We start from the raw sequence: 24,560 nt of genomic DNA, 5'->3' as shown, positions 1-24,560 counted from the left end.
TACTCTTAGATCATAGATCCAGGCACCATGACTATGGTAATATTCTTATATTTGTTATCCATGTTGCTGCTGAGACAGTGTAACAGTCTATAAAGACAGATCACAGAGGGGCTAGGGTAGACCCACAAGCTCTTTAGTTTAACAGTTTTATAAGACAGGAGGCAATGGATAACACTTATAAGAAGATTACCACGGTCAGGGTGCCTCAATCTATGAGTAAGGTTTATCATGTTTAGTTTTGGTGGTAGATTTATTTTAACTTTAGAAATGTGCTGAAGTGATTTGGGAGGAAGGAGCTGCAGGGCCCATTTTGCTGGACCCAGGAGTGTTGTAGCTGAAGTGGGATCAATGAGTAAATGTAAAAGGGGCTTAGTTATTGCTGTGTAGCCAGTGCCCTGAGGTGTTCTGCTAAAGGTAACCCAAAGCACTTCAGTCTCATTTTCATATTCCTATTAGCACAAGAAGCAGCAGAAAAACAATAACATGGTAGATGTGGGCATAGCCCTTTGTAACATAGCGGTTAGTGGTAAGTGGAACATGGTGACAGGTTCTCTTTAAGCACCACCGACTAACTACTGCTCAGAGTCTTGGGCATCTCAGGCTTTCTTGCCAGTTGCCATCCTGACTCTGACTCTTTCCTAGCATATGCCAAGCACCTACCATTCTGCAATATGGCTCATGTGCAAATCAGTGCTAACAATGGGTAATACACAATATTAGCCAGAAAAACCAAGAAGCAGTGCCAACCAGGAAGAGAATCCTAGGATGCATTCCATCCTTACTAAGGGTGCAAGCACACGGTTGCAGGCAGGCATACGTCAGGCACGCTGGAGAGAGGAGAAGCAAGCGCTGCTCGCCCCTCCCATCTGTATAGAAAATATTGTACTAATGGACAAAAGATAGAGCAGGCTCTATCTTTTTTGTGGCTACGGCACGGTACGTTGAGCCATAAACAACTATGGGGGAAGTAAATGTGCTGTATATGTGCGGCTGTATATATGTCCCCCATACGTTCGTGTGCTTGCACCCTTAGACTTCTTACTATGAGCATTACAAAATGTGCCTGTTTTCTGTTGGTCACGCAACCCACAGCGTACGAGAAATTTTAACAGGGTAGCAAACAAGTTTAGTAAAAGTGTCCAACCTCACAAGACAGTCTCAATATTTAGAAATTGTATCCTTCAGCCACTGTGATCAGTAAGTCAGCCCCAGTTTTACCCAGAGTATTTCTTTCACTACGCATATAGAACAGGGCTTGTGACTATCCCTGGAAATAACTACAGAGGCAGCAATCCAAGAATCATGTGATCCGGGACAATGAGGCGTATGATTCCAGCACGTGCACTGCAGAGTATCTCCCGCAATGAGTTGCAGACATTGCAGCTTGGCCTCACTGAGTCAATCATTGCATCAGCTGCAATACTTCCCTGCATGGGACATTAATCTCCTTACACACTAGGCTGCTTCTATTGTGCTACCTCATCCCCCCTGAGGAGACGTCTCCTGGGCACTGTGTGATGAAATAAAACACGATTCCTCTACAAGGCGGCTGAGGCCATGCTTCAATTTAACTCTCCAGTAGCCACTCTTAAAGGAACTTTACCAACCAGGAATAATCAGAAAATACCAGGAAGGGGAAGTTCACATCATCAGTTTTTTGCACCAGGTGCAGAGACCACAGATCCAAATCTTTACCTCATCTGCGTGTAGTCTTCAGAATGCACAAATAAAATTTAGCCTCGACCACTGGGAGCGCGGGCCAGCCAAATGATAAAACATATAAAGACATGTTTATTATAAATTAACATTCTTCAGTATATTGAGATATTTTTTGTTCCATTTTTTAAGTTATTAATTAAAAAATTAAACACATATTTGTCAACAAGAACATTTGATGCAAAAACCCCCCTCCTGTATTCCAGCAAACCAATAGGCATGTAGAACGACAACCCCTACCTATCCGTCAGCTGTGACAACATAGCGTATTACTGAACAAAAACATAAAACAAAGGTGGGATCCAGAAGAGAGGGTAGGAGAAGGCTGCAGCCAGTATTTAAGCTATACTCACTTCCTGTACCACCCATGATCCTAACCCAGCCCCTAATCATGTAGCCCACATCACCACACCATACACAGGAAATAGGGAATGGGGAAAAAGCCACCTCATGTTTAAAGGGCCATACCCCTAATTCCCACCAGCTATTAACCTCTATTAACCCGCAGTGATTAGCCCAGCAGCTAAGTGCCTCTGGGCTTACAAAACTTGCTCACAATAACTAATGCATAAAAATCTGAGATATGAAACAGCTCAAAATGTTTTTCTTCTATTTTTGTTTCCGATAAAGAATGCAATATTAAAGGTGACCAAAAAAAAATGCCACCTCCAGAACATGCTGCGTTTTGAAAAAACTAACATAACAAAGGGGGAAAAACATAAAATTAAAAATTGGAGAAAAAAAACAATGGCCCAACTGCTTGCACATGTATTTAGGAAGTGTCTGCACACGTTTTGTGGCGCGGCTCATGCAACACAAATTTCTGCACTGAAGGGGGCTTCCGGCATTTTGGTGTCTTACACAGACATGCAAAATCGCCCCCCCCCCCCCTTCTTTCACCACAATTTGTAAAATTATACCAAAAACACAGCAGAATCAGGGCCGATCCTGAGGTGGAAAATGAAATGACCCCTCCATCCCATTTAAAATCGTAAGAATGAAATCAGATGGTGGGAAATCCATATTTAATAAGAGCCCTGTCTAATTACCGTACCCTTATTTCATAGTTCTAGTCTTTGTACTCTTTCTAGTACTCTTTCTAAAAACATGACCTCTATGGAAATGTAATTTTTTTTAGCATACGGTCACACATGCCGCTATACTAGGGCACGGGGGTGGATCGCTAGCGGCATGTATGACACCCTTATTTTTACCTAATCTATATCTAGGTGTTATATCAGAGTTACTCATTAAAGGAAATCTACCAGTGTGCGGTCACCCTGTGACAATCTGGGAATAAAACTACATCTGCTACAGTATATAAGCTGTAGTGTCATTACCAGGTGTTATTTGGTGACTAAACAGTTAAACATATTAAAGGACACCTAGCTTAGTAGTGATAACTGAGGCTCTGGCAGCCATTACATTAGTGATCACGTTGTTACCATAGCAATAAAATGTATATGAATGTCATCAACCTGCCTTAAATGATCCTTGCCTCAAGTGAATCATTGGCAATATCAAAATAGTTATATGTTGTTACACAAGAGCCGTATCATTGGCAGTATATTGTACATATAACAGATCTGTGTGTTATAATCAGTCGTGCACCTGTGTGACATCACATGACCATAGACCGCTCTTTGGCAACAGGAAGAAGAAATCTAGAAAACAGGAAGGGATTAGAAAATGAGACAACCCGTTTAAGATAAGGTGCACACATCTGTGGCATCTGTTCTTCATTGATTCACAGAAATTTCGTCTATGAGTGATGTGTGCAAATCGATTCAGAGTAGGACATGCTCAACATTTTGATGGGCTGAGCCCTCTTCATAGCCGGTAAGTCTTTGCTGCATATTGCAATGATCGCGGGTGCCATCACATTTTGTCGAGAAGACACATTTTGACATCATCGAAGACCCGAGGCTGCCTCGTTTTGATAGCACATAATGTAGCATGACAGTATATGGTAGGATTGTACAGACAACCTAGGGTTAAAGTACCCTAGGGAGTCTGAAAAATAGTAAAAATAAAAATAAAAAAAGTAAAAAAGATATTATAATAAAAAACCTAAAAATTCAAATCACCCCCCTTTCCCTAGAACTGATATAAATATAAATAAACAGTAAAAATCATAAACACATTCGGTATCGATGCGTCCGAAAATGCCCGATCTATCATAATATAATAACGTTTTTCACTGCATTTAACCTCGTAACAGAAAATAGCGCCCAAAGTCAAAAATGGCACTTTTTTCCTATTTTAAAAAATATAAAAAAGTCAATAAAAATTAAAATGATATCATTGAAAACTTCATCAAAAGTCGCAAAAAAAAAAAAAACCCCACAGCTAGGTACACTGAAGTATGAAAAAGTTATTGGTGCCTGAAGATGGCAAAATCAAAAAACAATTTTTGTACAGGAGGTTTTAATCTTTGTAAATGTATGAAAACATTATAAAACCTATACAAATTTGTTATTCCCATAATCGTACCGACCCAAAGAATGAAGTAGACATGTCATTTGGGGCTGACAGTGAAAGCCGTAAAATCCAAGCCCACAAGAAAACGGCACAATTTCCCTGCATTTGGAATTTTTTTCCCGCTTCCCAGTGCACGGCATGGAATATTCAATACCCTCACTATGAAGTGCAATTTGTAACCCAGAAAACAAACCATGACACAGCTCTTTACGTGCAAAAATAAAAAAAGTTATAGATTTTTGAAGGTGGGGAGTGAAAAATGGAAATGAAAAAGCAAAAAAGGGCCCGGTCCTTAACCGGTTAAGAAGTGTCTGCGCCACTATTGTGTCGCATGCGATCCTTTTGTGGTGTTCTGCGCTGGCTTCCAAGCAACCCAAATTAGGGGCATGCCGGCGGACGGTCTGACTGATATGGACGGAGCGCCGTATTTAACTTTGAAATTGTGTCGCACGCCCTATGTTAAAAAGGCACCACAAAAAAAGATGGTGAACTCTGTCGAACCAGTGCAGGGAAGCGACACATTCATGATTTCTGGTGCACATCTTAGTGAATCACTGCATGCAGCATTATAGACGGACAATACACTTTCAGTGCACTCAAGCGGCAATGTAAGTAAATGTGCCCCAAAGTCTGTTAAAACAAATCTCTTTGTACATTGAGCATTTAAAAAAAAGGATGGGACACGTCCGATTTTCACTATTCTGGGCATGAGCCCCTTAGAGGAAGCAAAGAGAAGCTTTGCTAAAACCCACATCCTCCATTCTGCGGAAGTGCTGTGCTTCCCAGCTACCTTCAACCTGAAATGTCCTGTTTCCATGGTTACCAGCCAATCCAAAAAGAAAGTTTATTTTTAGTTGGTGAACATGGAGTCCTCCGGATTTCTCACTCTTGTACTTTCTAGTTTCCTCCCACATCTGATCCACAGCACGCTGCAGAATACACAGGCCATGTCATGCTGCTGTGTGACTCAACTCTTCCTGTAAAGCACGACACATAGGACGGACACTTCTCATTACTAATCACAAGAAGAATCTGGGCTAAAGCCTACAGGAACTGTCACTACGTCATCCCCTAGTATGACAAGTGCCAGAAAGCCAATCATTGCTTTATCTGTGGAATATAATCTGTTGCTTACTGTTTTCAGCCAAGGTTAACTAATGTCCTTATATACAGTTTAGAAGAATATTTTCCTCCTTGATGACAATTTTTTCACTTAGTTAACTAAGTATCCGGTTTTAATCATATTATACATCGGACCTAAGTGGACCTATAATACTTATGGTTTTGTGTATATGAGGGAGAATTATAGTACAGTATTTTTCGGACTATAAGGCGCACCATCAATAAATGCCTGCTAAAACATCTAGGTTCATATATAAGGCGCACCTTATTATAAGGATGAATGACCAGCAGGTGGCAGACCTGTGCACAGTTCAAGGCAGCTGTTGTCTGTCAGTATGGTCCTTTGATTTCTGAGGAAATAAAAGGATTTTTTGTGCGCCTCATAGTCTGAAAAATACGGTAGTTATATTCGGGTACATAGGGGGCAGTATTATAGTAGTTATATTCTTGTACATAGGGGGCAGTATTATAGTAGTTATATTATTGTACATAGGGGGCAGTATTATAGTAGTTACATTCTTGTACATAGGGGGCAGTATTATAGTAGTTATATTCTTGTACATAGGGGGCAGTATTATATTAGTTATATTCTTGTATATAGGGGGCAGTATTATAGTAGTTATATTCCTGTACATAGGAGGCAGTATTATAGTAGTTATATATGCATGTGTCTGCATAGATGGTTAGAATCCGACTCCTTGATGATGGGTGCGATATCCATAGGTGGGATTGTGCTCACAGCCCAATGCCGCGCAGGATGTTTGGCATTTGCCAGAGAAAACCAGGATTGGCAAATTCGCCACCGGCACCTCGTGCTCTTCACAGAAGAAAGCAAGTTCACATTGAGCACATATGACAGAGTCTGGAGACGCTGTGGAGTGCGATCTGCATCCTTCAACATGACCGGTTTGGCAGTGGGTCAGTGATGGTGTGGGGTGGCATCTCTGGAAGATCTCACAGCTCTCCATGTGCTTGCCAGAGGTAGCCTGACTGCCATTTGGTACCAATGAGATCTGCAGACCCCTTGTAATATGCTGGTGCAGTTGGCCCTGGGTTCCTCCTAATGTAAGACAATGCTAGACTTGCAAGATGAAGGCATTGAAGGTCTGGTCCTGGCCGTACCCCAGACCTGAATCCAGTTGAGCACATCTGGGACATCATGTATTGCTCCATCCACCAATGTCATGTTGCACCACAGACTTCCAGGATTTGGTGGATTCTTTAGTTCAGGTCTGGGAGGAAATCCCTCAGGAGACCATCCGCAACCTTATCAGCAGCATGCCGAGGTGTTGTAGGGAGGTCATACAGGCATGTGGAGGCCACACACAATGCTGAGTGTAACGCTGGCAATGGGTTCAGCCTCTTGTAGTGGTCCCCGTTGCAGGCTTACCTTCAGCTGCTGCGTCCAACCATGCTTCAGTTTCAGCAACCATGCCTTTCACTCCTTCTTAAGGGAACAGGGCATTTCCAAGCTAGGCAATCGCAGCCTATCAGCATGCACCACCCATCATATAGTCCAGCATGCCATACTCTCTGCATCTGAGCATAGGTTTCTAGTTTGCTAGTCCTGCTCTATGGTATCTGATTCAGTTTGTCTTCTTGTCTTCTTGACTTCCAGCTTGTTCTCTTACTCCGTTCCTGTTCCGTGTTCCCTAATATCTGACCCTGGCTTGTCTCCTGAACCTGTGCTTCCTGCCACGACCCTCGGCTTTTTTTATGAATCTGCTTGTATGCTGCCTGCCTCGACTCCGGACTGATTCTGACTATCCGCTTTGTCTGGGCCAGCTGCTATCCACTTTGGGAACCCCAGAAGAGGCAGTAGCCTTGTGATCTCTCTGCCGCAAAGTCCAGATCTTTGTAAAGGGGGAATACCAGAAAAAGTCCAGGGATAACACTCTTAGGGTGATGTCACACGTGGCATTTTTTGAAAATGCATCCGTTTTTGACCAGCTTGAATTTAGATAATTGGTCAAACCTGTCAAAAACAGATGCATTTTCAAAAACCACATACTTTTTTCAAAAACGGATGCGTTTTTTGACGGACTGCTTAAAAGTGGGCCAAAAACGTGTTCAAAAAACGCCACGTGTGACATCACCCTTAGTGTGTGACCCAAAGTCAAACCAGTTGGATAGCACAGTGGGTTCACAACTGCTGCTTGTCACACTGAGCCTCTTTTTGACTTGTGTTAGGGACATTAGATCAAAGTTGGATCAGCCTGTCGTGTGTTTTCCCACTTTAATTTTTTGGGTGACTCCAAATCCAGTCTTCCATTGATTAACTAATTTGAATTTCATTGATGATTTTGTTGTCAGCACATTCAACTTTGTACAGAACAAACAGCTATAAGAAGGAGTCAGCAGCAAGAACAAAGTGCATATCTTCTTTAGAGGAGCAGGGCTGGGAGGAGGGGTAGGCAGAAGTAGGCGATCGTCTAGGGCTCAGGTTTGATGAACACTGCGGGGCTGACAGCTGGGGCCGGAGATTCTCCTCAGCCCAGTCCGGTGCTGCCAGGCCCATCTCACTGTCAATTCTGTGGCTGCAGCTTGGTATAGAGATGACCACCCCTCCCCCAGGTACAAGAGACCTGCCCCTAACAACGTGAGGATGAACAGGAGTTAAGTGACATCTGTTTAGTAAGTGGGGTAGGTGGTAGTGGTTGTTGTCAGGAGACGGTGCATGTGATTGTTGTTAGTGGGGGAGGGGAAATGTGTGTAGTCTATGAGTGTGTCGTCAGTGGGGGAGAGGTTTGTGTTGTCAGTGGGGGAGGGCGTGCTCATGTTGTCAGTGGGGGAGAGCGTTGTGTGTGTAGCAGTGGGGGATAGGAGAAGTGTATGTTGTTGTTGGGGATGGGGTGTATGCAGTCAGTGAGGGGGAGCTTGTGTGTGTCAGTGGGAAAGGGCGCGTTTGTGTTGTCAGTGGGGTTGGGGGATTGTGGCTGTTGCAGTAGGGCAGGGGTAGGGAACCTATGGCTAGGGAGCCAGATGTGGCTCTTTTGATCGCTTGATAGCGATCAGCAGTGTGTACATCTAAGACATACACAGCGATGATCACTGGATGCTGGCAGGGATGTTACCGCTGCCTGGGTCCTTTGTGTGACCAAGGTGCCATCGCTGCACCGTTGCTTAGGTGACAGCGCCTGTGTCATAGAGTGGAGCAGCATCCATTCCTGTCTATGACATTGCTAAGTAATGATGGCAGCAGCGCCTGGGTCATAGAGAACAGTGTGTGAAGAGAAGCCGTTGAAGGGAGAGCAGGTAGGTGAGTATTCCCTTTTTTTTTGCTATGACTACCTATCTAGCTTGGGCATGTGCTGTGGCTACCTATTTATTGGGGAGCATGTGCTGTGACTACCTATCTACTGGGGAGCATGTGCTGTGGCTAACTATCTACTGGGGGAATGTGCTATGACTACCTATTTACTGGGGGCATGTACTGGGGCTACCCATCTACTGGGTGGCATGTGCTGTGGCTACCTATTTACTGGGGGCATGTACTGGGGCTACCCATCTACTGGGTGGCATGTGTTGTGCCTACCCATTTACTGGGGGCCATATACTGGGGCTACCTATCTACTAGAGGGGAAGTTCTGTGGTTACTTATCTACTGGGGGGCCATGTGCTGTGGGTACCTATTTACTGGGGGCATGTGCACATTATATGGCTCTCACAGAATTACATTTTAAAATATGTGGTGTTCATGGAATGGGGAGCTTGGATATTGTCAGTGTGGGAGGGGTGAGTGTGTGTTCTCAGTGGGGGAGGGGGGCCTTGTGCATAGTCAGCAGGGGAGGATGTGTGTGTAGTCAGTGGGGGAATGGGGAGCTTGGATATTGTGAGTGTGGGAGGGGTAAGTGTGTGTTGTCAGTGGGGTGGAGCTTTAGTGTTGTCAGTGGGAGAGGGGAAGCTTGTGTGTGGTCATTGGGTAGGGAGGACCTGGGTGTTGTCAGTGGGTGAGGGCAAGTCCATTTTCACTGCAAACTGCTTCTTTTTGTCAATTTTCTGGATTTTTGGCATTGCATTTTTTTGTATATAGGTATGGGGGGTAATAAACTAATAAACGATAGTGATATAGCGTTGATAGCCACACCACCTGTGCAGGATAGCAGGTGTGTGACTATTGATGTAAAATCACCACTGGCCTCTGCGTATATAAACAGCGGCCGATGGTTATGGGAGCATTTTATTTATACTTTTTTCACTCATAGTTATATATATTACGGGCAGTATGGTGGCTCAGTGGTTAGCATTACAGCCTTGCAGCGTTGGGATCCTGGGTTCCGTTCCCAGGGTTAACATCTGCAAAGAGTGTTTTCCTGGGTTTCCTCTGGGTCCTCTGGTTTCCTCCCACACTCCACAAAACATACTGGTAGCTTCATTAGATTGTGAGCCCCATGGGGACAGGGACTGATCTATCAAGCGCTGCATAATCTGTCTGTGCTATATAAATAAAGGAATCTTTATTATTCTATAAATAAATTATAGCCTGGACAACCCCTTTAAGTTCATACCACTTTTATGAAGCGTTTTGTTCGTTTCCTACAGTATGTGTTATGCTTGGTTTTAGCTTTTGTCCCCCTGCACATGGATGGGTGTATAATACATCTGGGGTTTGTTGTTTGAGGATGGTGTGTGATCAGTGTGTAAGTTCTGCTCGCGCACCAATGACAAGAGCAGATACTGCCTGAGCCACATGCTCGGGGAGGAATATCACAGTTTTGCGGCTCATACACTGGGCCATAGAAACCAGGACTGTGTGCATGAGCGCATACAAATACATGGGGAACACAAACAACTTTCATGTGCATGAGGCCTTACATAAATGTGTTATGTCTGGTGTAACTATTATTTATTCAACATTCTTGGGGGCCTGGTATGGTGGCATTGTCATGGCGCTACATAGTTTTGAGGAACGGGAAGGGGCAACATAGTTGTGTCCCCCGGCTCGAGATCAGTATTATAGTGTGTATTTTCCATTATTTTCTGTTCTCATAGGCATTTTCTGTTATCCTATTTTCCATTTTTAATAGGATATTCTTAACTTAGACCACCGGATATGGAAATACATTCATGTTTATTAGGAAATAGTTCTGCTCTCAAGGCTGAACTAGGAATTTCCATATTTTCTAGTGCACTGCAGAGCCATCTAGTGGCCAGGGCTATAATTTCAGTATTAATAATAATAGTAGTTAAATGTAACATGAATAGTAGCTGCTGTGATAATTAAAATGTGAGAGCTACTGCTTTGAGTTTACAGAATTTTTAATTTTAGTTTATTTTATTATCATACAGACAAGATAATACACTATTAATTGGAGTGTTTCCATCATATGGATTTAAGGGCAATAGCTTGTAAAGTGGACGTGTAAACCCTCTTATCATTACAGACCCATTGGTTTATTTTATTTATTTGTTTTCCTTACAATTAACCCCAGTCAACCCCTTTAAGAACATATTCTATAATACAGGTTAGCTTGTGTAACCGCCCCCGTCCTATTCTCCATCTTCCAGTACATTCTGTAGCAATAGGCTTTCATTTGTGTATAAATAAGACCTTCACCTGCTCTGTACAGATAATATACACGTAATCCAACCACTGAATGAAATGGCAAGTTGACAGACCCTTGTGTGCGCTTTCTTCTATATAGCGTCTTGCTTATACAATGTAGGACACTGGGTTTCCCCCTAAGGCACGACTGCCAAATGTGATAAGGATTCCAGTGACTGTGTCTGCAGAGGAGATGCAGAGCTGAAGTGACAAGTCCGATTAATTCCTGTACTCCTCAAGTGTTTCCTACCCACTGTAAATATTCCAGCCTGGCATCATTACTACCATAATATATGGAAATAATGTGCAGAGCTACACCTCAGACATGACATATCCAGAATACTAACTCGAGCAAATCTGTAGCTTACTTACCATATTATTTAGGGAAATCAGGGCGGCTCCCAAGCTACCCTGACAACCCCACCTTTGTGCAAATCCTCCCCAATTTTGGGTTACATTTACCACTTGTTTATTCTGTCTGGTATTTTTGAGTGAAAAAAGGGAGTAGCTTACCATACAATGTGCCTGTTCATTTGGAGTGTTACCCAGCATTGTAGTGTACACAGCCTCTAAATATTACAGTCATATAGTGACCATGTAACACCGCTATACAGTGATGAAATGATAAATCAAAACCACCACCACCTATTATCACCATATGTTGACTGAACAATGCCATTTTATTCTTACCAAATAATACCTCTCTGCACCAGAGAGAGAGATTTCATATTATATAATCACTAAATAGTGATTATATAATATGAAATCTCTCCCTTTAACCTTGGACCATTAATACCACCATATAGTTCTACACAGACACACTATAGACTGTAAATGTCCAGTTATTTCCACAGACTTGCCTCCCTATGTGCAATACCCTCCACCAGGGCCTAGCCTTTTCTGGCTTGGGGGCAGTTGGATCCCTTAGGTACCCGAGTAGCCGGTGGAGTGCTCGTCTGCTGTCACGGTGCTGGGTACCAAGGCCTCGTCCACAGCCTGGAAGGTCTCTTGGAAGCGCAAGAAAGGAGGGAGAGGCTGAAGGTGTGGAATATTTCTCCCTGGTTCAGCTACGATGTAGATGGAGGGATCCCTGGTGGTGGTTATTGGGGCACCCTTGATGTTATAAGCCTGACACAGGGATCACTCAGAGACAAGCTCTGTCAACCATAAAACTCACAGCTTGTTTATTCAGGAACACGGCAACGGCCAAACCAGCAGTTGCTCACAGCCTGGGATAGGTAGCTTCAGGCTGGAGATGGGGAGCTGCTTTGCAGTATTCCAAGGCAGGTAGATTGATGGAGTGATTGTTCAGAATCCTGCAGAGGCCTGATGGTTGCAGCCATGTGTGTCCTCAGGCACATGTGCTTCTTATTCCATCATGGGCAGTAAGAGACAGGGGCGTAACTACTGTGGTAGCAGCCATAGCAGCTGCTATGGTGCCCACAGTGTCAGGGGGCCCCGTCATCCTACATGACATATTAAAGAATGGAGGATGTGCACCATTATATCATACAGTACATTGTACAGCATAATATGTATATAACATATATGTGATTTACATATGCTGTATCTGTGATGCGTATATGCTGTATGTGTATGTTTGGTCTCTTTATATGTTGTATGTGTGTATATATGCTCTATATGTGTGGGCATGAGTGTATAAATGTGTGATTTTAACCTGCATGTGCAGGTATGCAGATACGTTTATTTTTTTAAGTGTGAAGGAGGCCCCATGCAGAAGCCTGCTATGGGTCCCTGCCTCTTGTAGTTACGCCACTGGTAAGAGAGCAAAGAGCCACAGTCCCAGAACTTTCCACCCTAACGGTTTATATAACCTTTGGGGGCGTCCAGCCCAGGTGTGTTATCCAACCAGCACCTTTGTTCAATATAATAATGACAACAGTGCATGTGATTGGTCACATATGAATAACATTCCCTTCTCAGTTAGATATTTAATAGTTGCATTACCGATTATAGACACCAGAGGGCTCACAAAGGTGATCAGTCTTTGTGGCATACATATATCTATTGGAAGCATTATTTGGTAACACACTGCTTTGGCAGGGTGTTACATATGTAGAATTTAAAAATATAGACACCATTGTGTTTTCAGTTTCCTAACATCCTCCCAGTTATGTCCAATCTGTCTCCTCTTACACACTGCATTATAACTGTCTCTATATCCCGATTTCGGGAATAACAACAGCCAGAGCCCCAGATGACAGTAGCTCTCCAATTAGTAACAGTGCCTCTTGTTTTACCCATGCGCCAATAGTGTTCCTTCAGTCTGCCAACAGCAGGGTTGGACTGGCCCCCTGTGCCCAGAAAACGACAAACGCTCCTGGAGGTGACTGAGCATCACTTAAAGCTAGGGAATATTTCTTATAGGATAATGCACAAATATTACAGATTATTAGATCTTATTCATGATACAGTACATCTTACTTCAATAGGAGAATTATTTACTGTGAGTGGTGCTTCAGCACCTTCCCACTGGCGGCTCAAAGGCACCCCAGTCCAACCTTGGGTAGTAGTGGTCCATTACTGTGATCCTTCTCACAGTATAATAGTGCCAGGGGATTATCATATTTTTCAGTGATAGTGCCCCCTTCCTGATCCTGCACATTAAATAGCGCCCCTCTTGGTGTCCCCTTTACAGTAATTGCGCCCCCTTTATAACCATATGCAGTAATAGTGAACTTACAGTATAACTTTGGAGTCTTTGGTGTCCCTATAGAGCAGGGGTGAACATCCCGGCCCTCCATTGTAATCAGCGGTGTGCATCTTTAGATGCACACAACGCTGATCACTGAACACAGGCAGCGATACTACCATTGCCTGCATATGAGCCAGGCGCTGACATCTTTGCTTAGGCAACAGAGAGAACTCCTCTCAATGATTCAGGCGCCATTTGCCTAAGCAACAACATCAGAGTAATGAACAGAAGATCCTGGGAGCACTACAGGTGAGTATTAATTTTTTCATTTTATTTGGCTGCGCTGCATATATACGGCATGTGTGTGGGGTATTTATATACCACTGGAGCATGTTCAGGGGGCTACCTATATACTGCTGGGGCACATTCAGGGGCTACCTATATACTGCTGGGACACGTGTGAGGGCCACTATATACTGCTAGGGCACATATGTGGGGGCTACTATATACTGCTGGCATGTGTGGTGGACGCTATATACTGCTTGGGCACCTTCGGGGGCTACCTATATACTGCTGGGGCACCTGTGGGGGCCGCTATATACTGCTGGGGGGACGTGTGGGGATCGCTATATACTCCTGGGGCACGTGTGGGGGCTACCTATATACTGCTGGCGCATGTGTGGCGACTACCTATATATGTACTGCTGGGGCATGTGTGGAGGGGCTACCTATATACTGCTGGGCATGTGTAGGGGCTTCCTATATAATGCTAGTGAATGTGTGGGGGTACCTATATACTATTGGGGCATGTGTGGGGGCTTTCTACATAATGCTAGGGAATGTGTAGGGGCTACCTATATACTGCTGGGTATGTCCTGAGACCCAGACCTGGGGGAAGAGTGATTCTGGGTGAACAGGATGGAGGACTATACCCAGGGGGCTTGCTTTTTTTTAGATCTGTGGGTAGCAGGCATGGAAGGGGGCTACCAGAGTGAGGAGAGAGACAAGACCTGGGGGGTGGGGGAGTTGTTTTATAGTAATTATATTCTTGTACATAGGGGCAGGATAATGGTATAGTGCCCATATACAGTGATAGCACCCCCTTAGTGCCAGTCCCACACTCATTAATACTTGAGATCGGAATACCCCAACTGTGACCTGAGATAACGATTATTCCTAATAGACATATGATGTGACCACAGGGTGGCAGTAGATCACTAGGGAAGATCAAAGGTCTAGCAACTGCACTGTTAAGACAGTTCAGAAGACTAAGCAAAATCTGTTGTTCATTCTGATTGCACAATAATATATTTGTGTCATTTTCAAACCAAAATTAATTTCTCGCCTGGGAGTGATTGCAGCAGCTCTGGCAATGAAATAAGTGGTTGTGGTCGTCTAAAAATGTGGGCCCATAGATTCAGCAGTTTTAATTTTGGTAGGAACTGTCTTATTTTCTGGACTCATTATATATAACTTTCAGCGTATTCCTGCATAATATGCGCAGTGAACCTTAAACTGGTCATCATTATCAAAAATTGACCAGGAGCCAGAAAACCCCTTTAACAAGATTGCAAACATATTTGAATGGACAGAAAGATATATGGTTGTGACTGCTCAAAATCCTCTAGTGTCCGACTACTAGCTCACATAGTCCTGATTGGAGGAAAGCACAGGTATACATGGACCACCATGGTCAGGGTTATATAGTTCATTCTGCTGCAGTCTCCTGTTTGCCAGTGACTGCTAGAGGTCACACCTGGATAGACGCTGATAATAAAGTACCTGTCAGCAGCCAAACTTCGGTGACCTTTGCATCAAGTCAAAAGGGTGAAAAGATTGATGTTACACACAGATAAGACTCCCGTGGTGGTTCTTATCTTTAAAGCTTATGGATCTTACAATGTTGTCTTATGTCAGGTAGGACCTAGATCTCAGGACTGTAACACACCCTGATGAAGTCATTTCAGAAACTGAAACAACATACATATTTTCCTGCTTTAGTATGACTTTAAGACAGGAAATCTTCCATCAAAATCCATCATGATAAACCAAGGGATCTTACTCAGATCCAGGCATCGTGACTGTGGTAATCTTCTTATATGTCTTATCCATGACCTCCTTCCTTCTAAAATCAACTACTTAAATTATGCTAATGAGTCTGAAGGTGTTACCAGAGCCTGTTTAGGGATTTATGATTTTTTTTGTGTTTTCCTTAAATTGCCATTTTTTGGTTATAACTTCCTCCTCCCTCTGCCTCATATAATCTCACTTCAGCAAAGGAAGTTCCAGAACATAGTGGGAGGGAGTGCTCCTGCACCGTGTAACAGCCTGTGAAGCTATGGTTTATTATGCTTGATTTTGATAGTAGATTCCCTTTGACTTTGCAACTTTTATTCATTCTTGCCACTTTTCAAGTGGGATAAGATAAGTGGAGGGGAATGAATCGAAGTGGCATACGCTGAAACATTACAGCAAAATGATACATTTTAGAAGCCAAAAATAATATAATCCATGATGGCTCATGACTAGTATAGATTTCAGTTTGTTAGTAGGTGCACCGTGATGGGGGAAATGGTGAACACTTAAAACCCATAAAGGAAATTTGTGAGGAGTATTAGAGTTTAGTTACATGTCAGGAAATACGGTCTTGTTTTTTAAGGTTTGCTAAAGAAGGGGTCCAGTGTCCAAGGCTCTGGAGGAAAGTTTCTTACCTTCTGCACATCCACTGAAAGCCCAGTTTCCTCTGAAGAAAAGCCACTTTGCTCATACGGCACCAGAACTTCATAAGGGATTTAGTGTACATCCCAGGCAGGCATTGGCTACTTTTTTGGGGTCCGGGGAGTAGTACAAATCCTGTGTCTCAATCTGACCTTAGACCCTGGGGTGGGGAGATTCGTAGAACTCCTAATGAAAAGATAAATGCAGATCCATGTTTAGTGCCCAAACATACTAGTGTCCACTCGGATCTGATGGCAAAAGTATTGCCCTTTGCCACACTATGTTCATCCACTGAGGAGTTCTGACCCCTCTTATTTTTGGAAAAGGGGGAGGAACACTAGAAGTGGGCAGGGTGTGTCCAACAAATGGGTTGAAGGGCATCTACCAACAGGATGAAGGATTGTATGCAAATTAGCCTGAGGGGCTCTAAGGTGTAAATGGAACCTGGAGACCTTCAGGCTCATTTACATACAGTCCTTCATCCTGGTGGTAGATGTCCTTTAAGTGCCCAGGTTAGACAGGTAGATCTTTGTTCTCTTCTTGAGGAGATTAAGCTGAACATCGTACTGGCGGAAACCTGTACATCGGGAGCAATGGACAAGGTGAGTATAAATTTAATTTTTTTATGCTGCCCCTCCCAGGCCACCTCTTCTGTTTTTACTCACTTTTGGACTACCCCTTTAAGTAGGACTGGGCTGCTTTTGCCCCATTCCTGAAGTCAGCAACTGTAGCAGTACTACCTAATTATCAGGACCACCTCTAGTATGGGTTAGTTTTGTCTTTCAAATATCCCAAAATGTAAGATCCAGTTTACCCAGTAGATAGCGACCAGGTAGCAGATCAGGTGTGGAGTATTCAGTATAGCAGTTATGGAAGCTGCAGTCATCACTTCTGTACACTAACCTGTACATCGCTAAGCCCATCCTGTAGCAGTCAGTTTGAGTTGACATCGGTGGCCCTAAATGGCCACTAGGGCGCTTCCCAGCTGGAGAACGTGGAGGTTTGGTAGACCACATTGTACAGAATGTTCTCTGATTGATTGTTAAGGCAATTAGATACAAAGGGTTGTGACTTGTTGTCTTCATTTTTATCAGATTACACACTCACAACAATTTGTTTGTCCTTAAAGAACAAAGAACAGAAATTGTGTTTACCCCGCCACCAACTGGTGTGTCACCCACAAAACATTTCTTCACATGTTCAACAGCTTAATGATATGACACAAGTGACATGAGTCAGAATAATTTTATGTGTTTGTAGAGAAGGAATCAAGTCTGTCCGCATCATTGAACTGAAATGATAACAACAATTATCCAATCCGCTCTGCAATGCAGATCTCCACCGGCAGGACATATAGTTCTTATGAACAGTGAAGACCATACATATAAGGAAGAGCATGGAGTGAGGGTTCAATTTTGTGTACAAATTTATATACCCATGATAATATAAACAACACCATTATGGATGTGAAGTTCCATGTACAAAGGGGCAGTATTATAGTAGTTATAGCCAAGTACATATTCTTATATTATGTATAGTAGTCCATTATATGTACAGAGTAAGATTATAGTTTTTAATACATGGGGGTATTGTATTGTATTTATATTGTTCTACAAAGGTGTACTAGAGTAGTTAAAATATTGTACAAAGTCACAGTATTAAAATAGTTATAAGCTTAAAGAAAATCTACCAACATGATGTAGGACTGTAACAAAGTACACTGATGTGCTTTTTTTCAACTATGTTCATAGTGTATAGAATGATGTTTACACATCTGATTTTAGAGGTCTTAGAGTACTGCCATTCAGTATTATCACGCACAATATCCCTGTGCATATATTGCATCCCCACATGCTGCACGATACTTATTTTGTAAAAATAAGAAGCAGAGTCTCAAGTAAGGAAGTATTATAGTAGTTATATTCTTGTACATAGGGAGCAGTATTCGAGTTGTTATATTCTTGTACATAGGGGGCAGTATTCGAGTTGTTATATTCTTGTACATAGAGGCAGTATTATAGTAATTATATTCTTGTACATAGGGGGCAGTATTATAGTAGTTATATTCTTGTACATAGGGGGCAGTATTATAGTAGTTCTATTCTTGTACATGGGGGGCAGAATTATAGTAGTTCTATTCTTGTACATAGGGGCAGAATTATAGTTGTTATATTCTTGTACATAGGGGGCAGTATTATACTAGTTATATTCTTGTACATATGGGCAGAATTATAGTATTTATATTCTTGTACATAGCGGGCAGAATTATAGTAGTTATAGTCTTGTACATAGGGGGCAGTATTATAGTAGTTATATTCTTGTACATAGGGGGCAGTATTATAGTAGTTATATTCTTGTACATAGGGGGCAGTATTATAGTAATTATATTCTTGTACATAGGGGGCAGTATTATGGTAATTATATTCTTTTACATAGGGGTAGAATTATAGTAGTTCTATTCTTGTACATAGATGGCAGTATTATAGTAGTTATATTCTTGTACATAGGGGGCAGAATTATAGTAGTTATATTCTTGTACATAGGGGGTAGAATTATAGTAGTTATATTCTTGTACATAGGGGGCAGAATTATAGTTGTTATATTCTTGTACATAGGGGGCAGTATTATACTAGTTATATTCTTGTACATAGGGGGCAGTATTATAGTAGTTATATTCTTGTACGTAGGGGGCAGTATTATAGTAGTTATATTCTTGTACATAGGGGGCAGTATTATAGTAGTTATATTCTTGTACATAGGGGGCAGTATTATAGTAATTATATTCTTGTACATAGGGGGCAGTATTATGGTAATTATATTCTTTTACATAGGGGTAGAATTATAGTAGTTCTATTCTTGTACATAGATGGCAGTATTATAGTAGTTATATTCTTGTACATAGGGGGCAGAATTATAGTAGTTATATTCTTGTACATAGGGGGCAGAATTATAGTAGTTCTATTCTTGTACATATGGGGGCAGAATTATAGTAGTTCTATTCTTGTACATAGGGGGCAGAATTATAGTAGTTATATTCTTGTACATAGGGGCAGTATTATAGTTGTTATATTCTTGTACATAGGGGGCAGTATTATACTAGTTATATTCTTGTACATATGGGCAGAATTATAGTATTTATATTCTTGTACATAGGGGCAGAATTATAGTAGTTATATTCTTGTACATAGGGGGCAGTATTATAGTAGTTGTATTCTTGTACATAGGGGGCAGTATTATAGTAGTTGTATTCTTGTACATAGGGGGCAGTATTATAGTAATTATATTCTTGTACATAGGGGGCAGTATTATAGTAGTTATATTCTTGTACATAGCGGGCAGTATTATAGTAGTTATATTCTTGTACATAGGGGGCAGTATTATAGTAGTTATATTCTTGTACATAGCGGGCAGTATTATAGTAATTATATTCTTGTACATAGGGGGCAGTATTATAGTAATTATATTCTTGTACATAGGGGGCAGTATTATAATAGTTATATTCTTGTACATAGGGGCAGTATTATAGTAGTTGTATTCTTGTACATTGGAAACACAATTCTACTATATTGATGTCCATAGAGGCACTATTATAGTGTTCTGGTAGACATGATTAATGCAGCAGTAAGTGCATATGAACCGATGAAACAAGAAATAATAATAATAATTCTTTATTTATATAGCGCACAAAGACTACAATATATTCAGTTTATAGAAAACTAGAAGTTGTCTCAGGTTTCAGCTTTTCACATGTTAATATATACATGTGCAATAGATCACGTGTGGGAACAGAAATGTGTATGTGTAGGTAATAAACAACTATGAGAATACATTATATATTATTGTACAAGCTCTGTCTTGTTCTCGTCACTGCCGTGATGGCATGTTATAGCATGGATAACATAGTAGTGTTCTATACAAGTAGCACCTTATAATATTGGCGATCATTTATCTTTAGATGGGTAAATGTTCCCATCTGACACTGTCTTTGTCAAGTCTGTGAATATGGCCAATGATATGTGGAGCTTCAGGCAGACATTTCTGTGGTGCCACACACCCATGTAATAGCAATATTATATGTGGTAATATTTGGCAGTCTCCCTCCTCCCACATCACCAGGGACACACAACACCCCCTACAACTTCGCTATCACTTAAGCACAGAAAACTTTCTTGGAAACTTTTCAAACTCTGACGTCACCTCGCCGGGAGCGGAGGGGGGTCCAGGGCATCCAATTAGAGCAGAGCATGTGACAAGCCAGCCAATCAGCACACACTGGACAGTTCCTCGGTGCTGACGACCTTCAGGACTCGGGAATAAAAATGCCTGGAGGAGAGAACAAGTGTTTGCTGGAGAGAGGCGGGAGCAGCGCGTACAGAGGAGCAGCACGGAGCCTCCGCAATGACAGGTCAGAGCTCAGGTGTAACATGCCCTCCATTATTCATATGGGGTCGCCCCCAGCAGGGGAGGGGCTGCCCTGCATCTGAGTAATGGCTGCTGCAGCCGCACTGGGGATGTATAGCTGTATACCAACACTGCGGCACAGGCTGGGAGGTATGCAGCCCGCTCTTCTCCCTGTGCATGGCGGGGGAGCTATACACTGTACACACACATACCTCACTGCAATGTCCTGCATGCTCATGTGGGATATAACCCCCGACAAAACGTATGAAGTGCATATATGGGTGCAGCATGTACTATAGTGTGTACGATCATGTATTACTGTAGAGATTCCTACTGTGTACTTACTGATGTAATGTGCCCCCTACCATTAGTGTAGATACTGGTGCAATGCCCCTCCCCCCCTACCATTAGTGTAGATACTGGTGTAATGTGCCCCCTACCATTAGTGTAGATACTGGTGCAATGCCCCCCCCCTACCATTAGTGTAGATACTGGTGTAATGTGCCCCCTACCATTAGTGTAGATACTGGTGTAATGTCCCCCCTACCATTAGTGTAGATACTGGTGTAATGTGCCCCCTACCATTAGTGTAGATACTGGTGTAATGTCCCCCCCCCCCCTACCATTAGTGTAGATCCTGGTGCAATGTCCCCCCCCCCCCCTACCATTAGTGTAGATCCTGGTGCAATGCCCCCCTACCATTAGTGTAGATCCTAGTGCAATGTGTCCCCTGCCATTAGTGTAGATACTGGTGTAATGCCCCCCCCCCCCCCCCCACCATTAGTGTAGATACTGGTGTAATGTGCCCCCGACCATTAGTGTAGATCCTAGTGCAATGTGTCCCCTGCCATTAGTGTAGATACTGGTGTAATGCCCCCCCCCCCCCTACCATTAGTGTAGATACTGGTGTAATGTGCCCCCGACCATTAGTGTAGATCCTAGTGCAATGTGTCCCCTGCCATTAGTGTAGATACTGGTGTAATGCCCCCCCCCCCCCTACCATTAGTGTAGATACTGGTGTAATGTGCCCCCGACCATTAGTGTAGATCCTAGTGCAATGTGTCCCCTGCCATTAGTGTAGATCCTAGTGCAATGTGTCCCCTGCCATTAGTGTAGATCCTAGTGCAATGTGTCCCCTGCCATTAGTGTAGATCCTAGTGCAATGTGTCCCCTGCCATTAGTGTAGATCCTGGTGCAATGTGTCCCCTGCCATTAGTGTAGCTCCTAGTGCAATGTGTCCCCTGCCATTAGTATAGCTCCTGGTGCAATGTTCCCCCTACCATTAGTGTAGCTCCTGGTGCAATGTTCCCCCTACCATTAGTGTAGATCCTGGTGCAATGTTCCCCCTACCATTAGTATAGATACTAGTGCAATGCCCCCATCCATTAGTTTAGATACTACTGCTAGTGTAATGTCCCCCTACCATTAGTATAGATACAAGTGCAATGCCCCCGTCCATTAGTGTAGATACTAGTGCTAGTGTAATGTCCCCCTACCATTAGTGTAGATCCTAGTCCAGTGCCCCCCTACCATTAATGTAGTTACTGGTGCAATGTCCCTAATGTTCTAATGTAATGATCCCCAATATTACTGTATGTATCTCTACCCTTAGTATATACTAATGCCCCCCTCTATGCTGACACCTCTCGGCCCTGATGGTGTAAGCAGCCTGTCCATAACACATAAGTGTAGGGCTTCTACTATTGGGTGAATGTTTATCTTCATTTATTTTGCACTCTAGGTGAACAGCAGCTTTGAGAAGAATTTGAGCACTGTTAAATGCTGTGTAGCCGAGATGCCTGGGACCATTCAATGGGCACCCCGCTCACCGGAGTACCAGTCTCAGAAGCAATGCAAGAAGACATCCTTTGCTTTTTACCAGGCAGTACGAGACCTGCTCCCAGTGTGGGTGCTGGAGGACATGCGGCTCATGGAGGTTCTACACTGGGAGGAGGGGGGCATAGTGAGCTCATACACACCCTCTGAGGCTCTGCTTTATGCCCTGGTACACGACCACCAGCCGTATGCACGCTACTTACTCTCCCACTTCCCAAATGAAGCCTTAGCTGTGCCAAGCAAGAGCTTCAGCTGCTGCCAGTCAGGAGCTCCACACCTCAACATGGCTGTACGTTATAACCGGCTGCAGATCCTGCAGGAAATCTTGGGCACCCTCCGGACATTACCTTCTGAAAGCCGGACTGTCTACATCAACCAGCGAGGATGCCAGAGGGTGGAGGGTGGAAAAACCCCCATACACCTGGCCTGTGAGCTGCAGCGAGTTGACTGCCTAACCTTGCTCTTGGGACATGGAGCCTGTCCATACATTAAGGATTGTAGTGGCAAAACCCCTTTAGATTCCCTTCTGCAATTTATACAGGACAGTCCGCAGGATATGTGCCTGAAGAAGCTGTGTCTGGACTCTCTGCTCCTATACATGCCTGGAGGAATGCCCCTCTCCACCAGGCAGCGGCTTCAGGAAGAGGGCACAGCCTGGCAGGATCTGTTAGGAAAGGACGTGTACAGATGGCTGAGCGGCATCACTCCCCCTACCCTGTTCACCATGTCTATGCAGACGCTGCTCAGGGCTCTCCCTGCTGACAGATTTCCAGAGGCCCTGGAAGAGATTTCGCTACCAGACTTCTTAAGACCCCCTGCTTTGCAAAAACAAGTCTCAAAATAGAACAGCACTTGTAAACGGGGTGAGGGTCATGTGCCAATTCTATAAATACAAGTTAGTTTTTCAAGAATAAGTATATGAGCCAGCTTACCATGACCCAACTCTCGTTAAAAACCTGCATTGTCACTGGGTTGACATTGGGGGCTGACAGATACCCATTTCTGCATTGGAGTGGCGTTCCATTATGTACAACACAATAGGCAGTAACCAAGTATCAGACTTGCTGAACAATGACCTCTTGGCATTGGGGTAAGGACTCAATGGGAGACTCTAAGGTTCTCCTGGTTTCTGCCATTACCCCTCCTTTACACTGCATATAATGGGAAGTTCTGCAGCAGTTTTCATCAGGTACTCTCATCCAGAACTTGTATGGCTGGTTAAAAACAAGAGCACTGATACACTAGGTGTAGGCAGCACATAAGCTAGACATTGTTTTTAGCCTCTGGAGGTTTCTTTAGTTTACCATCTTCACATGACAGAGCTTCACCTTATATGAGGAGCATGCTTTATTTACAGCAAACATGCAATCACTTAGAACGGGGGGATGCTTTTGCATTATAGGTTGAGTGGTCTTCCAGAGGATTCTCTACCTTATCCTTTTTATATCTGCTGATCCAATAATCCATATTGTTAGAATTTTATTACATGAATCTACTTTTTTAAACTTAATCCATATACAGAATGTAATCCTTAGTGGGACTTCTAGCTTATGCAATATATTGCGAAATATGCAATATAGGTTGCAGAATTTGCACTTTAGTTCTATTTTTAGATTGTTCATATTATTTTATAGGAATGGCTATGCTAACTGGAAATAATCTGAATTAGATGACCCTGAATTAGGGCCCAGTTGTCACCATGCATGGCTAGATGGGTATAGCAGAAGCTCTTAAATACCAAATCTTTATGTATTGGGTAGTGATCTCCAGCCAGTAGCCTTCCAGCTATTGGGACTGATGCTGTAATATAGCAGCAGCACTGCTCTAGGTTTTTTTTTTTTTTTTTTTTTTTAAAACTAAGAAAGGTACACAAAGGTGGACCCTTCTGAACCATGAATACCTCAGGGTCTAGGGTATTTATGCAATTGCAATATTTCCTGGAATTGTTCTTGGCAGTTGTCAAATGTTGAGGAAATACAAGAAAAGCACTTTACAAGACTGTAAAATTAAAATTCTACTCTACATGGTGCCTACATAATCGCCTCCATTTACCTCAAAATCTTTTAGATACTGTATTCTGTATTT

General features: G+C 42.9%; 1 protein-coding gene across 2 annotated transcripts; it reads left to right on the top strand.

Annotated features, from left to right (window-relative positions):
- The first annotated feature begins 8,518 nt into the window (after positions 1 to 8,518).
- On the top strand, positions 8,519 to 24,497 carry ANKRD9 (ankyrin repeat domain 9). Of its 2 annotated transcripts, none has more exons than XM_072116219.1 (2): positions 8,519 to 8,578; positions 22,381 to 24,497. In XM_072116219.1, exon 2 carries the CDS (start codon positions 22,435 to 22,437, stop codon positions 23,317 to 23,319), a length of 885 nt encoding a protein of 294 aa, XP_071972320.1. In that variant the 5' UTR covers positions 8,519 to 8,578; positions 22,381 to 22,434; the 3' UTR covers positions 23,320 to 24,497. The 2 variants fall into 2 exon arrangements, with proteins under 2 accessions (XP_071972320.1, XP_071972319.1); XM_072116218.1 differs by lacking the exon at positions 8,519 to 8,578 and adding an exon at positions 20,492 to 20,643.
- Positions 24,498 to 24,560: the final 63 nt, after the last annotated feature.

Source organism: Engystomops pustulosus, chromosome 7 (genome assembly GCF_040894005.1).
Source record: "Engystomops pustulosus chromosome 7, aEngPut4.maternal, whole genome shotgun sequence".
In the NCBI taxonomy this organism is placed as follows: Eukaryota; Metazoa; Chordata; class Amphibia; order Anura; family Leptodactylidae; genus Engystomops; species Engystomops pustulosus.
This window is presented reverse-complemented; position numbering and strand designations above follow the sequence as displayed.

Coding starts and splice junctions, on each gene's coding strand:
- ANKRD9 (XM_072116219.1), top strand. CDS start 22,435: ATGCCTGGGACCATTCAATGGGCACCCCGCTCACCGGAGTACCAGTCT.